Here is a 16,549-nt window from a genome sequence, read left to right as displayed (position 1 = left end):
TTTATCTTCCAGTCTTGATATTCTGTTTTGCATTTCATTCATCCTATTGGTAAGGCTTTCTTCTGTCATTTCTAATTGGCTCACTGAGTGTTTCACTTCCTTCTTCATTTCAGCCTGAGCATTCTTCAATATTTCTAATTCTTTTTTTAATTCATTCAGAAGTTTATACTTATCTTCTTTCAATTCTTTGATTTCTTTCTTTGTGTGTTCTTTAAATTCACTGAATTAATTTATAATGTTTATAATTGTTCTTTTGAGTTCCATGTCCTGTGTTATCTCTAGGGGGTTCTCATTGTGCTCCTCTAGAGAACTGATGGTACTTGGTGGGGATATATTAATTTGATTTTTCATGTTATTTTTTCTCTGTGGCTTTGACATGTGGATTCTGTTTCTTGTATGAGACTCAAGCCTTCCTTTGTTGAGTTTTGATCTGCTTCTTTTTGTAAACTTTGTGTGCCTTTGTGGTTTACTTGTTAGGCATGAAAGCTAGTCGGTCTAGGATTCAGGTTCTCTCTTTTGATTTTATATTGGAGGGGCCAAATTGCTTTTGTCTTGCTGCTCAGGAGTTCCTACAGAGGCCCAAGTTGGATGAGGATCAGATGCTCTCAGGCTTTCTCCTAAGGTCTGGATCCTCCCCCCCCCCCCCCCCCAGGAAAGATGCTGGCCTCAGGAATTTGAGGGCTGAGCTAGCCTGGGAGCAGGGCCAGGAAAGATGTGCCCCCCACCGTCCCATACAAAAGGAGGTGGGGATGAGAAGAGGCCAGAGGGCTCCTGGGGACTTCAGGGAGTAATTGGGATGCAAAGGGTCAGAAAGCAGTGGGGATTGTGGGCTAAGAGGTCAGTCCATGGGTCTGGGGGGGTCACAACAAGAGATGGGCCAGTGCCCCTGCTAGGAGGAGAGATGGGGTGTGGGAGCTGGGAGGGTGAATGAGGCTGGGGGAGTCAGGGTGCAAGCTGCTGGCTCCAGGAAGCTGTCCAGTCTATTTATTTATATGTTTAGCTGAACATGTGAGGCCTGAAGCCAGGGGACACATTCATCTTCAGTCCAATCAAATGAAGTCAGAAGTCAGAAGTCAAAAGACAACTTTTTTTTCTTTCTTGGGTCTTTTTGAGACAGGGTCTCCCTGTAGCCCCAGCTGTCCTGGAACTCACTATGTAGACCAGGCTGGCCTTGAACACACATTGATCCACCTGCCTCTGTCTCCTGAGTTCTGGGAATAAAGGTGTGCGCCACCACGCCCGGCTCCAGAAGACAACTTTTAAGAGTCAGTTCTACCCTTCCACCATGGGTTACAGGGATTGAACTCAGGTCATTAAACTTGCACAACAATCGCTTTTATCCACTGACCTATCTTGCTGACCCTCATTTTATTTATTTATTTATTTATTTATTTATTTATTTATTATTTAATTATTTATTTATTTATTTATTTATTTATTTATTTATTTTTAACAGGGTCTCTTCAGCTGACCTGGAACTTGCTATGTAGACCAGGCTATATAGACCAGGCTGGCATCCATCTCTCAGAGATCCACCTGCTTCTGCCTCCCAAGTGAGGTGTGCACCACCACACCCAGCTTATTTTATTTAATTTTAAAGTGTTTTTAAGTTTATTTTTTTAATATTTATTTATTTTTTTCTGTTTTATGTGTATGCGTGTATTGCCTGCATGTAGGTAAGTGTACCACAGCAACTGTGGTCCAGAAGGGAAAGTATGGGTTTGTGGGAGTGAGGTGGTCAGTGGAGTTTTAGCATCTGTCCATCTTACAGTGGGTTCAGCGTTGTTATCTCCGAAGTTCTACAGTGACTGTAACTGGAATGGACACACAGCAATTGGCAGAATCCCTGACCTGAGGACAGAAGGCTGCTTTCACTTGCAGTGCCTTCACCAAGTTCTTGAAGGGTGCAGGGTGATATTTTCAACACCTTCCCTTTCTGGTCTTCTTTGGCCCAAGAAATAAGCAGCTAAATCTTGGAGGATGAAAGTAAATTATTGAAAACTTCATCAAGCCTGACACTAACAGCAAATGCTGCTCCATGTGTGGTTTCTTTTTTTAAAAAAAGTATTTTTATTTATGTTTCTCTATGTGTATGCATGTGAGGTCAGAAGAGACTGTTGGATCCCTGGAGCTGGAGTTACAGACAGTTGTTAGCTGCCATGTGGGTGCTGGGATTTGAACCCAGGTCTTCTGCAAGAATAGTCAGTGTTCCTAACTGCTGAGCCATCTCTCCAGCCCCCTAAGTTTATGGGTTTTTGTGTTTGTGTATGTACATGTTCATGTGTGTATGCATTTGGAGGTCAGAGGTCAATGTCAGGATGCTCTCCACCTTATTTTTTGAGACAGGGTCTCTCATTGAACATGGAGCTCCCAGATTCAGCTAGATTGGTTGGCCAGAAAGCTCCAGGGGTTCTCCTGTCTATGCCTCCCCAGTACTGGGATTACAGCAATTTCATTACATTGCATTGCATTGCATTACATTACATTACATTAACGTGCTGCCATGCCCACCTTTTAAAAAAATGTGGGTGCTGGGGATCAAAGACAGGTCTTCATGCTTATGCAGCAAGCACTTTACTGGCTGAGCTCCAGTCCCCCAAGTTTATGTTTTGAGAGCAACAGTGACTAGTGACTAATGTATGAGACAACAGAGGTGTAGAAAAGACTGAGTAACCACATAGCAACTACATCATCTCTCCACCATTGCTAACCACTACTGCTGTCCTTCTGATGAACTCTTAATTCTTCATTAGATTATATATCAGCTCACTTTCAAGTTTTGTAGACTTAGATCAACCTGTCTCTTGCAGATGACTGAGATATTAGTCTCAAAGCTTCGTGTATTGTTTTTTTTTTGTAGTTTTAATTCCCAGAGTCAGACTTATTCCAGTATTTTAAAAAATTTTTTTGTTGATTTCTTTATTTTTATTTTGTGTGTATGAGTGTTTTACCTGCATATATGTTAAGTGTACCTGTGTTGTGCAATGGCCCTGGAGGCCAGAAGAAGGTGCTGGATTCCCTGGAACCTGGAGTTATAGATAGTTGTGAGCTGCCATGTGGGTGCTGGGAACTGAACCTGTGACCTCTGGAAGAGCAACCACTAAACCATCTCTCTAGTACCTATTTTTGATTTCTTAAGGCACAATTGATCAAGGCCTAAAATAGTATCAGTAGTCCTGAATTGCCCAAAAGGTACCAACAAAGAAATACTTCTGAAATGATTGAATTGTCCTTTGTTTAAAAGATTAGTCTATGTACTTAGCTAGTTAATGGCATAAGTAACTTACAGTATGGAAATATGCTACCCAGTTTTGATGTATGACTACAAAGAGAATCAATTGCCTGTTAAGAAAGTTAAACTAAGCTGGGCATAAATGGTACAAATCTGTAATCCCAGTACTTGGGAGGTAAAAGGAGGAGTATCAGGAGTTCAAGGTCATTCTCAGCTAAATAGGGAACTTCAGGCCAGCCTGATATGTGAACTAAAAATATTTGTCATAGATTCAGTACAGGAATATTGAGAGTTCTTTTATTTTGAGAAATGATTGACTTTTTGTGTTATGGCAGGCCTTGCAGGCAGAAGCAAAGAGCTAGGCCAATCTCTGTTCTCCTGGAGGTGACACTGTGTGGTAGGAAACAGGCTATGCTCATGAATGAATTAAATTCCAGAAGATTCCATAAAGAAAATAAACTAGGTAGTAGCATAGCCAAGGACCACATGTTGTAGCTGGAGGGGCAGTAAAGCCCTTTTCCTCAAGCTGCCATTTGCTTTGGTGTATGCGTGTGACAAAGGATTAGACATGTGGATATTTGGGGGTAAAACTATTCCAAAGGCAAAGTGCAAAGACCCTGGAGCCCATTTAAAAAATTGAAAGTCCAGTGTGGTTAAAGTATGGAATGAAGGGAGGAATTGGTGGAACTAGAGTCAGAGAAAAAGGCAGAAGTCAAGATAAGGTTGATTTTTAATTTAAAATTCTAAATGCAGCAATAAAATAATTTAAGTGGAAGAATGACCGGATCTGATTTTTAGCTTTAAAAACAGTATACTAGTTGCTCTGAGAAGAGATTATTGAGGGAAAATAGAAGGCTAGCAGCCTCCCTGTACTTGGGAGGTAGAGGCAGGAGGATCACAAGTTCAAGGTTAGCCTGGGCTCTATAGATACTGTCACAAAACAAAACAAAATAGTAAAACAAATCAAACTGAACCACACAGCTCAGAATAGATAGCAAACTTGTAGCTTAGAAGCCTGGAACTCTGGTCCTTCCTCTTCAGTTTACCTGCTATGTGATCTTAGATGAGCCCTATGCCTTGCTGTGTTTCAGTTCTTTCCCAAGATGGTGGTAAATTTCAAAGAAGAAAATGGACAGAGAGGTCCCGATGAAGTGTTCAGGCTCTGTGCAAACACAAGAGACCTTGTGCTTTAGACTCCACGTCCCCCCCCCCACAAGTCTCTGTGCAAAGCCCCCTCAAGACTGTATAATTAATAAAGAATGTACTTCCCGCTCTCCATGCTTTTTTTTCTCCAGGCTGTGTGGATACAAAGGAGGCTGATATTTATTTCCTCATTGATGGCTCGACTAGCATCCAAAAGAAACAGTTTGAGCAAATCCAGGTATTTATGTCATCAGTGATAGACATGTTTCCCATTGGTCCCAACAAAGTCCGAGTTGGGGTCATGCAGTATTCACATGAGAATGAAGTGGAATTTCCTATCTCTCGCTACTATGATGACAGTAACTTAAAGAAGGCTGTTTTTAACATCAAGCAACTAAAAGGCCAGACGTTCACTGGGAAAGCCCTAGATTTCGTGTTGCCGATAATACAGAAGGGAAAGACGGAGAGGACAAATGAGGTTCCCTGTTACCTTGTTGTGCTGACTGATGGAAAGTCACAGGACAGTGTTCTGGAACCTGCTCAGAGGCTGAGGGCTGAACACATCACCATTCATGCGATTGGGATTGGCGAGGCTAATAAAACACAACTGCAACAAATTGCTGGAACCGATGAAAGGGTTAACTTTGGGCAAAATTTCGATTCTCTCAAAAGCATAAAAAATGAAGTTGTTCACAAAATCTGCTCTGACAAAGGTAAGAAAAAACAAAGCATAGAAAAGGAATCACAGAAGCCAACCACTGCTGGGGTTGTGGCTCAGTGGTAGAACACTTTTCTAGAATGGATGAGGTCCTGGGTTTGATCCCAGCACTGTAAACCGGACCCAAACCCAAACCAAAATCAAAGTCAGGTGTTGCAGAAGGTGGCTATGGTTTTTGATGAGGGGGAAATGTATGTGAATTTTTTTCTGAGCCACTGGGAATAAAAGCAAACAAGTAAGTAAGCAGTATTAATGACAGAATTCCAACTCACGCTTTTGTTTACCTTTCACCCTGTTACAAGCAGTACTACAGGTGTTGTATAGAGTTGACTCTTTGGGATAGATAAAAAAGGTGATGAAGAGGAAAAGTTTCCCAGTGTTTCTCAGGGTTGACTCTAGGAAAAAGAGAAGGGTTTCAGGAATCAAAAAGTAGGTCTCATCTTAGATCCTTCAAAGGAGAAGGTTCTGGACAAATCTGAGGAGGTAGAGTGCATCTCTTGTAGTTCAGGTATCCAGCCTGCACACTGGTGCCCATGGAGGAGGAGACAAATTATGGACAAAGAAATGAGTCCTACATGGTTATGGAGAGCAGGAAGCTAAGGAGACTAAGCCAGAGGGACTAGAGAATAGCAGCACACCCCAGAACAGATGTAGATCGGGTGAGGCACTTGGATCTATGCGACACACTCAGCTGCTCTAGAATCACTCCTAGCTCAATGTTTCAGAATGTTATTCCTCCTCACTTCTCTTGTGGAATGGTCAGGAAGAGCAGGTCAGGTCTAGTGGACAGGTGGATCTATCCATCCTGCATACGTAGCTTCCATCTCTAGGTCAGAATGGAAGCTCTACCTCTCCTTATCTCCCACAGGGAGCCTACCATGCTTAGTGGTCTTAATGGTAGAAGCCAAAAGAGGTGGGCCATTGTTGCTCATCTATTGGTTCAGACTTAAGGATCATGCTTGATTCCAAGGAAGGTTGGAAAAAGAGGTCTTTTTGGGGCGGGGGCAGCCGTCTGACCAGGTGAAACTCAATTAAGAATGGGAAAACATTAATGGACGTGGAGCAGTCTCTATCACCTGCAGAAATAAAATGACAGATCTTGTGACTAGTAGAACACATGTAAAAAATCTACTCCTTTATCTGTGTCTCACAGAAGAATATCTTCCACACCTCTCCTCACCTTGGGGCTTTATCAAGACCACATACATCTTTAGTGATCTCAGAAACCAGAACTTTCTCAATGGCTCCAGGAAAGCTTGAGTCTTAAGTGTTCCTGGTTGGAACAGAGGGTTTGGACCTATACAAGTTGTTAAAAATGCTTTACATTTTTTCCATTTTTCCATACGTGGCTGCTAAGTATTTACAAGTCCTGTGGCATGACTCTGTGAGTGTTGAGAGAGGCTAGTGAGAGGGTGGCAGAGATCATAGGTGATGGGAGCAGACGCAAAATGCATAAGGCTGTGGAGTTACAAGCTGCAGACAGTAGCTTTGCATTACGTATAGATGCACCACAGATCAATAACACCCATTAGCAATACTTTATAGAAGTTGCTTTTATATGCATGTGCATATGGATCTATGCATATGTGTGTATATCCATTTCCAATCAGTAGGCGATCTACAAATTTTATGTGTAAATAAAGGAATTAATAGTCTATGGTGAATGGGTATATGTACATACTAAAGTATGTAATCCCTCATAAAGACTTTTGGTTCCAATTCCCAATGCTGACCTCTTTTTCAAATCACTTAAAATTATCCCAGAAAATAATGCTACCTGAAGATTACATTGGATTTTTTACTATTTTTATTTTATATGTATGAGAGTATTGCCTGACATTGCCCGTGGAGAAGAGAAGGCATTGGCTCCTCTGGAACTGGAGTTGGGATGGTTGTTAGCAACCATGTAGGTGCTGGGAACCGAAGCCAGGTCCACTGCAAGAGCAGCCAGTGCTCTTAACTGCCGAGTCATTTCTCCAGCCCAAAATTGGACATTGAAATCCTGAAATGTTAGTCCAGTGAATGCTAGAAATTGGTTATTTGGGCTCTGATTCATTTTTTTTTTAAAAATCTCCATTGCATCTTTAATGCTGAACTTGAGGCTTGGTATTTAAACACATTAAGAATATAATGAATGATATGAATGAATGCATTTGTTATTGCTTACTGCTTCCGTGTATTCTGAGACTCACACCAATTTTGGATCTTTTTACACCCTATAGGATGTGAAGGCATGAAGTCTGATATCATGTTTTTAGTGGATAGTTCTGGAAGTATAGGACATGCAAATTTTGAGACAATGAAAACCTTCATGAGAAACCTGTTGGCAAAGCTTCAAATTGGTGCTAATAAGACTCACGTTGGTGTTGTCCAGTTCAGTGATTATAATAAGGAAGAGTTCCAGCTTAATAAATACTTCACGCAGAAAGAAATTTCTGATGCTATAGACAGAATGTCTCTCATTGATAGAAACACTTTGACCGGAAGTGCACTGACCTTTGTAAATGAATACTTTGACCCCCACAAGGGGGGCCGCACCCAGGTCCGGAAATTTCTCATCCTCCTCACAGATGGAGAAGCCCAGGATGAAGTAAGGAATCCTGCCATTGCTCTTCGGGGCAAAGGTGTGACCATCTTCTCCGTGGGCGTGTATGGTGCCAACAGGGCTCAGCTGGAGGAGATCAGTGGGGACAGCAGCCTAGTGTTCCACGTTGAGAATTTCGATCACCTGAAGGCAATCGAAAGTAAACTCATCTTTCATGTGTGTGCTCTGCATGGTAAGTGTGGTAAAGACTCAAGGACGTGAGACATTAATTTAAAGTACATGAGGAAGGTTACACACTGGACTTGGCCTCTTTTAGTGCTTAAGTTTTGACCTTATCTACACCATTAAAATGTATTTATTTTAAAAGTTTTCATACAGTTATTTATACCTCTTGTCTGTTCAACACTTTCCCCTCATGCCCCCGACTCTCCCTTCCTTTTTCCCCTCCCCTTAGTCCCTTCCCCCCTCTGCACATTTTTACTTCTCTCTTGTTATACATACATACATGATTATTATAAGATTTATTTTGTTATTTCTTTATGTGTGTACATCTGTGTGTGTATACATGCCCCAGAGGCCAGGAGAGGGTGTTGGATTCCATAGAGCTGAGTTACAAGTGGTTGTGAACCACCTGACAGGGGTGCTGGGAACCAAACTCCAGTCTTCTGCAAGAGCAGAGCGTGTTCTTAACCACTGAGCCATTTCTCCGCCTCCCTGTATCTAGGAAGCTCAAACGAGGGAAAATAGAATATTTGTCTTTCTGAGACTGGCTTCATTTACTTAATATGATCTTCAGTTGAATCCATTTTCCTGTGAATGGAATAATTTCATTCTTCCTTATGGCCAAAAATTCCAGTGCATAGATACTTACATCTTCCTTATTCATTGCTCTGTTTTTGGACACCTAGTTGGTTTCATAATTTCTTACTTATGTTATGTTAAAACATCCATAACTTTCAGGGACATTGCAGATGAACAATTTGGTAATAGTTTTGTACAGAATAATATTGCCTTTTGTGTATTCAAATAGATTTCAAAAAAGGTCTCTGAATTTTACCAAAATTGCTAACTTTAATCCCCCCAAATGCAAAGTGGGGAGGGCAGCAGCATTTCAAATGACTTTTTAGAATCGTTTCTTGCCTCTGCATAACCATTGTTGAGCAGTAAATAATTAGAAGTGCAAATTCATCTTCTTTTAGTTATGTTCAATTCAGTATCCTAAGCAGCCCTGTTCTACCAAAGCATCTTTTGTTTTTTAAATACACAGTGCACATTTTTATTACTTCCCATTATTCTTTTAATCCAAAACGTTTCTATTGGGGTGGTTTCTCGCTCACCTTGATTTGGGATACTTTTAGCATTGCTTCTTCCTGAAGGAACCTCCTTCTGTAAGCCTTGATTTTCCACCTGAAGGCCGACAGAGGATAGTGAAGCAATCCACACATGACTATCATTTGTGCGTGGCCGAAGACCGTGTGCTTTTACAGCATCCTGGGCACTTCACATCCGTGAACTAGGAATAGGGCTCTGCATTAGGCACTTCTTGTGTTCACTCTTCTCGTCTGGAGAGGGACGAAGGAGATCTTTGTGAGAGGCATGTTCTGGTAGGGAGGTCGGCACCACCAGAAAGGCACATTCTTCTTCTTAACCTCTGTCAACTAGGTGTTTTTGTCTGCTCATATACTATGCCTTGTGAATTTTTAATATGTGACATTCCCCCTCATTGCTTGAGGTCACTGCTTTTATCTCATAATTCTTTTCAAAAAGTATTGAGCAATCATCAGTTTGAACCACTCATTTTTATTTTTAGTGCTAGAGATTGAGCCTAGGACCTCTCAAAGGCTAGACAAGAATTCTACCACTGAGCTAGATCCCTAGCCCTGATCCTACCTACTGAATCTCTCTTGAACGAGAACTTGCTATCCGTCCATACATGCATTTTAAAAGCTATCATGAGCAATTACCTATTTTGGATACAGCTAAGAGAGAAAATCAAAGCATTAGTAAGTTTGTTGTGTGTCGTCCCCTTGGCAACATAGAAATAGTCATTGGGTTTCATTCTTAAGATTATACGAAGACCTTGATAACAACCTGACCAGAGTCTTTTCTTTTGAGGGTGGCAGTGATTCCAAAACTCGACAGTGCTGAGGTGCACTGAAAGGCTAGATCTTTAACTTTGGAATTTCTCTTTTTTCATTTTGATAAATAGTGTTTGCAGTGTCTTGTTTAGGATAGGCTGAAATTTAGCTAACTCATATAGTAGACTGACTCAAAAAATATTTTAAAGTCATAACTAGCCACCAAGTCTCAGGGAGACGTTGCCACAGGCTTTCACAGTGATTGCTTGAGCTTGTCAATAGCATCTAAGACTTGAAAATTTGAGAGCCTCATTGCCAGAAATAAGGATTGGAGGTAAAGCAAGCTGATGGAAAGTGAAGAAAGGGAGCTTTTGTAAGACATGTGCCTGGGTTTATTAAAGCAAGGAAATAAGACCTTGATCCTGTTTTGAAAACCCACCAGAGAATGGTTGATTATCTTTGAGAATGGAAGAAGGCTTGGGACCAGGGAAGAGGAGATGAGAACTTTAGCTCCTCCCCTATTTGCTTTCATTCCTTTACTGAGTTTGAATTCAGGAGGCCAGGATGGAGCACAAATATGTAGGGAGCTCCCTCATGAATGTGAGGTTTGCCTGTTGGAAGCTCAGAAGACAGCTGGAGCCAGAAGGAGTGGAGTAAAATCTCCAAGTTGTATAATGAGCTCCTGAACTCTAAGATGGCAGGTCAATTCGGCAAACACTAATATGTCTCACCATTATACCGACCTTTTTTCAAATTTAAAAATATTTGTATTAATTCTTTGAGAATTTCATACAGTATATTTTGATTACAGTCATCCCCTTTCCCAACTTCTGCCAGATCCACTCCCATCGTCCTACCCACCCAACTTCCTGTTCTTCCCCTCCAACCCTCACCCTTAGCTGAAGATCTATTAGCATTTGATAGATGTTGGGCAGGGAAGAGCCAGTTTTTCTTAAGGGCGTAACCCCTGGTAAGGTTCTGCACCCAAGACTATTTAGGCTGACCTAGCTTTTGACATTACTTTCCTGTTGAAAGCCTGCTTAGCAACGGTGTCACATCACCTGAGGTGATGCAGCAGGAGAGTGGTGTGGTGTAAGGCTCACCAGTTCTGAAGTTCTGACTGTAGATAAAAGCACATGCACCCTTTAGAATCATGGTCTATGTTAGATTTAGGAGAGCAGAAAAAGAGAAGGAGTTTAAAGTTAAGAAATAAGAACCTGAGCCAGACCTGCAACAGGCAAGGAATATATTCCTTTTATTCAAAGGAACATAGCAAAGGGCCAGTGTCTTGTTCGAGGATACAGACATCAGTAAGAGTAAGCATAGTTTTTATATACGAACTCTGCTGACCAAAGCTTCAGGAATCTGCCTGGTGTCAGGTGTCAGGTGAATCTGCTCAGTGTTAGCTGTCAGGTGTTAGATGTCAGTGCCCTTGAGGGTCTCCCGACTGAGGATGTTTTCTCAGGGTGAGCAGGCACATTGTGTTTTGGCACAGCAGGTTGACTCTGCAGACAGTCTCTATGGTGGTCAGTTGATAAGGCCAGGCCACCAGAGCAGGCTATGGCACAGCAAGAGTTAAGTCGCCCCTGTAACCAGTCTCTAGTTAGCCAGGGAAGTGACTAGTTGATAAGGCCTGATCAAAGGCCAAGCTGCAAATTTGGGCCATTTGGTTACTTTGAGGAATTTATGCCTTTATGGCTTCCTTTAAGGAAGCTTATGGCTCTCCTGCAAGTTACACATTCTATCAGTCTAGGCAAGTTACCCTTCACTGAGCTTCGGATTCTTTCTCTGTAAATGACAGCAAGCACCTCTAAGAACTAAGTGAGATGGCCGGGGAGAAATCTCAGTTGGTAGCATGCTTGCCACTCAGGTGTGAGGATCAGTGTTTGATCCTCACAGCCAAAGTGAAAAAAACTAAAAAGCCAGATGTGGTGGTGTGTGCCTCTAATCCCAGTACTGGGTAGGTAGAGATAGGCAGATCCTTGGGTCTCACTGATCAGCCAGTGTAGCCTACTGTCCCTGGCCAGTGAAAGACCCTGTCTCAAAAACCAAGGTGGACAGTGTTCTGAGGAATGAAACCCGAGGTTGATGTGTGGACTCCACATGCTCGCACACACCATGCATCACACTGCACATACTTTGCACATATGTACATGCATGTAGAAAATGGGAAAAGAACTGAGGCAGAGGATCAGACATCTAGAAAACTCATGCCAAAAGCTGAACACTTTTCTTCTCATTGTGTGGAGGCATGGCAGAATTTGAGTCCCTCTTTAAAATTTTTTTTTTCAGACTGCAAGAGGATTGAGCTGCTAGACATTGTGTTCGTGCTGGATCATTCCGGTAGCATAAGTTCACAACAGCAAGAAAGCATGATTAACCTCACCATCCACTTGGTGAAGAAGGCAGATGTTGGCAAGGACCGCGTTCAGTTTGGAGCTCTCAAGTACTCTGACAGTCCTGAGATTCTCTTCTATCTGAACACGTACTCAAGCAGATCAGCCATCATTGAGCACCTGAGGAGGCGCAGGGACACCTCAGGGAGGACCTACACTGCCAAGGCTCTCAAGCACTCAGACATCCTGTTCACAGAAGAGCACGGCAGCCGCCTGAAGCAAAATGTGAGGCAGATGCTGATTGTTATCACAGATGGTGTGTCCCACGACAGAGATGAACTCAATGTCACAACACTGAAACTAAGGAACAAAGGCATCATCATCTTCGCAGTGGGTGTAAGAGATGCCAACCAAGAGGAACTGGAGATTATGGCAGGGAATAAAGAAAACACTATCCTCGTAGACAATTTTGACAAACTGAAGGATATTTACCTGCCTCTGCAAGAAAGTATGTGCAACAATGCACAGGAGGGTAAGTTGTTGTCATTATCTAATATTTTATTAATTCTTTGAGAATTTTATATGATGCATTTTTATCATATTTATCCCACCCCCCCACTTCTCCCCCTAATTCCTTCTGGACTCACCTCCCATTTCCCCACTCCCCCAACATCATGTCCTCTTCTAATAAGCTACCAAATCCAATTTGTGCTGCCCATATACTCATGGGTGTAGGAGTGTGGTCAACCTACCATGGGGCCACGGTAAAGAAACCTGATTCCACTCTTCCAGAAGCCACTAACTGCAAATAGCTTCTCAATTAGGAATGGGGTTTCATGAGCCCCTCCCCACTCCATGTTAGGATGTTGACTGGCCTAATCTTGTACAATTCCTGTGCAGGCAACCACAGTGTATTAGTTACTTTTCTGTTGCTGTGATAAAACACCATGACCAAGGGAACTTTTAGGAAGAAGAGTTTATTTGAACTTATGGCTCCAGGTTCTAGTGGGGTTAGAGTCCATCATGGCAGGGAGGCATGATGGTAGGAGGTGGCTGAAGCAGGAGCAGAAACCTATGTTCTCACATCTGCAAGCAGGTGCAAGAAGCAGAGAGTGACTGGAGATCCAACAAAGCAATCTTGCCCCTGGTGATGTGCTTCCTCCAGCAAGGCCACAACTTCTAGGACCTCCCAAAGCACTGTCACCAATCGGGGACAAAATATCCAAATACTTGGAACCTATGGGATCATTCTCCTTCAAACTGCCACACACAGCTATTGTGTGTATGAGTGTAGGGGTCCTGTCACGTCCAGAAGACAGTTTTGCTCCTGTCCTCTGACTTTTACAATCTTTCCAACTTCTCTTTCATGATGGTCCCTGAGCTTTGTGGGATGTGACATTTGTGGGTGAGCTTTCCTCTGAAGCCTATCCTCTGCATTTTGACAGTTGTGTGCTTCTGCATTAACCACCATCCAGTGCACAAAGAAACTTCTCTGATGAGGTCTGAGAGCTGCACTAATCTATGTGTATAGAGAGATGCATTTAGAGGGCTGTTTGATACTATGTCCATTTAGCCAAAAAAAAAAACAGTAGTAGGTTTACCTCAGGCACCATATTGAGGTCAGATTCCAGTCTGACTGGTTTGAACAGACAGACTTTTGTCTTCAAAGATTCAGGGCCCTCTAATTGGCATTTCAGTCATCCTACAGGTTATGAGAAGTTCAAGTGGTCTAATGTGTCTTCCTGGGTTAAGAATCCCTAGTGCAGTGGAAAGCTTGGGGAATTTGAACGTGGGATAAAGGGACCTGGGAGGGGAGGGAGGAAGCTGAGTATATGGACTCCCATTGGGCTGGGCAGGTTATGGGAAAACATGAGATTTGCCAGTTGGTCTCAAAGGCAGCAGACATTGACCAGTCATCTTGGGAGGGCTGCTGTGCCTTTGAGGAAGGTCTGAAGCCTGCCATGTATGTTCTGTATATGCATATATATGTATATGTTGTACACGTATGTATGTGTCTATGTTGGACCAGTCCACCAAATTTGACAGACTAGTTATCAGTGAAGTTGCCTCCCTCTCTCCTTCCTCCTTTTCCCCTTCCTTCCTCCCTTCTTTCCTTCCTTCTCTTGTAGTCAAAACAAATCATGTTTCTAAGACTAGCATTAACTCCCATCTCTGTCATCAGTTCTCTAAAATCCAGCACCGATCAACATTTCCTCTGTAAATGAAGCAGTACCTGACCACCACGGCTTCACATTCTTTGATAAGAAGCAAGCTCATCTTCTTAGCTTCAGATATTTTTTGGTGTGTGTGTGTGTGTGTGTGTGTGTGTGTGCATGTGTGTATGTTTGCACACTCGCATGTGTGTGTGTGCGTGTGTATGCGTGGTATGCACTCATGCACATTCATGTGTGTGTATGCAATCAACTGCGGAGACGAGGAGGTCAGAAACCATCGTCTGGTATCTTCCTCTATTGCTCTCCTCATTTTTTGCACACAGGTCTCTCATTAAACCTGGATTTCTCCAATTTAGCAAGACCAGCCTAGCTGGCCAGCAAGCTCCGGGGAAGCTTCTCTCTGCCTCCTCAGCACTGGGGTTACAGGTATCTGAGGGTTTTATGTGGGTGCTGGGGATCTCAGGTCCCCAAGCTTGCACTGCAAGCATTTCATTGACCGAGCCATCTCCCCAGCCCTTAGCTTCAGATATTAAATAAGGGTATCATCTTTATTTAAGGAAAAAAATATTATTGTTCCTAAGGTAAGAGGGCCACTCAGTTGTTTGCCTGTGCTGTCTGGTCCCCAGGCTCTCACGGCTCAGCCTTGTCTCCCTTCCATTTGCCCTCTTCCCAACGCTTGTCAGTTCATGATGTTTCTCTCACACACTGGACTCGCACACTACTGACTCTGATGCTTCAGAGCTTTCCCTTTCTCAGTGGAATGACTCCCAAACGCCTGGCCTCCATCTAACCCACCTCTTCAGCCTCATCTCCTGTCCCTGCTCTTTTCACATCTTCCTCGTCACGCTGAAATTTCCACACATCCTTGTGCACCTACGCGAACACAGTGCATCACTTCAGAGGAGTTGAGCAGTGATGTATACTCAATGAAGTGGAAAACCTAGCAGGTCTGGAGCAGGTACTCCCCAGGAGAGATATCCACCATCAGATGAAGATGGCTGGGATGAAGTGAAAATGGGGATGCACCACCCCGGGCAGGCCATGACCTCTGCAAAGCATCTCTGAAGGGAGGCAGACCCTGAAGGAGCTTGTGTGTCTTTTCCAGTGAATCGTGCAAACAGTCACAATTTGAAAAATTTGTGTTATTGTTCCCTTTCCTGATACCTTTTTCCTTCTCTTTGAGGCTCAATTGGTGAGTCTCTCTTCTGTTAACTTATCTCAATTTGCTATTAATGTAAAGCAATTTTGATATTTAGTAAAGCAATTGAAGTATTTTAGTAAAGGAACAATTTAGAATGATGCATGAAGGAAATGATTTATTCTTTTTTTTTTTTTTTTCCTATTACAGTGTGTAACCTTCGGGAGGCCGATGTGATTTTCCTTTGTGATGGCTCTGATATGGTGTCCGATTCAGAGTTTGTTACCATGACAACTTTCTTGTCAGACTTAATTGATAATTTTGACATCCAGTCTCAGAGAATGAAAATCGGGATGGCTCAGTATGGGAGCCGCTATCAGGAAATTATTGAGTTGGAAAATTCTTTGAACAAGACCCAGTGGAAGTCACAGGTTCGGACTGTGGCCAAGAGCAAGGGGTCTCCTCGCATTGACTTTGCCCTTAAACACGTGAGCCGTATGTTTCACCCATCTGCTGGCGGGAGAAGAAACGCTGGAATCCCTCAAACGTTGGTTGTCATCACATCTGGCTATCCCCGCTATGATGTGGCAGGTGCGGTCAAAACCCTGAAAGACCTTGGAATTTGTATCCTGGCTTTGGGCATAGGAGATGTTTTTAAGGAACAGCTTCTGCCCATCACAGGCAATTCTGAAAAAATAATCACTTTTCAAGACTTTAATAAATTACAGAATGTGGATGTGAAAAAAAGAATGGTCCGTGAAATCTGCCAGAGCTGTGGGAAAACCAGTAAGTGTTTTGTTGTTGTCTAGCTTTATTTGATGGCAGCTTCCTGTGCCATGTCTCCATTTCCCCAGGCTAGTCCTAGAAGAACACGTTTAGAACAATGTACAGTGAAAAGAGATGTCCCCTCTGTCTCCTGGAAATTTGGGATCATTCAGCCTCCCTCAGAGACAAGGAGATGGTATAGAGGCTGAAAGGGAGGGAGCTGGGCTGTGTCCCCTGGTCAGCCCTGTCCCCTCTCTGCCATCCAGTGTTTATCCTCCTTTTAGCACCTGGATCTCACCTCCTATTTCTGAAAGTCCTAAGGACAATATCCTTCATCTGTTAAGAAGTAAAGAAAATTAACACTTGGGGCTGGAGAGATGGCTCAACAGTTAAGAACACTGACTGTTCTTTCAGAAGACC

At 42.8% G+C, this 16,549-nt stretch overlaps 1 protein-coding gene across 1 annotated transcript in view; it reads left to right on the top strand.

Moving 5' to 3' along the window:
* Positions 1 to 4,527: 4,527 nt before the first annotated feature.
* Positions 4,528 to 16,549, top strand: part of Col6a5 (collagen type VI alpha 5 chain) — a gene marked incomplete at its 5' end in the record, with an annotated part of 116,700 nt that continues 104,678 nt past the window's right edge. Inside the window, 4 exons of the mRNA XM_008825117.3 lie at positions 4,528 to 5,088; positions 7,316 to 7,870; positions 12,009 to 12,584; positions 15,575 to 16,150. Of these exons, the coding sequence (XP_008823339.2) occupies positions 4,528 to 5,088; positions 7,316 to 7,870; positions 12,009 to 12,584; positions 15,575 to 16,150 (2,268 nt within the window). The remainder of the gene's footprint in view (positions 5,089 to 7,315; positions 7,871 to 12,008; positions 12,585 to 15,574; positions 16,151 to 16,549) is intronic.

Source organism: Nannospalax galili, unplaced genomic scaffold (genome assembly GCF_000622305.1).
Source record: "Nannospalax galili isolate Female #2095 unplaced genomic scaffold, S.galili_v1.0 scaffold369, whole genome shotgun sequence".
NCBI lineage: Eukaryota > Metazoa > Chordata > Mammalia > Rodentia > Spalacidae > Nannospalax > Nannospalax galili.
The sequence above is the reverse complement of the archived record's forward strand: the minus strand, read 5'-3'. Positions and strand labels throughout refer to the sequence as shown.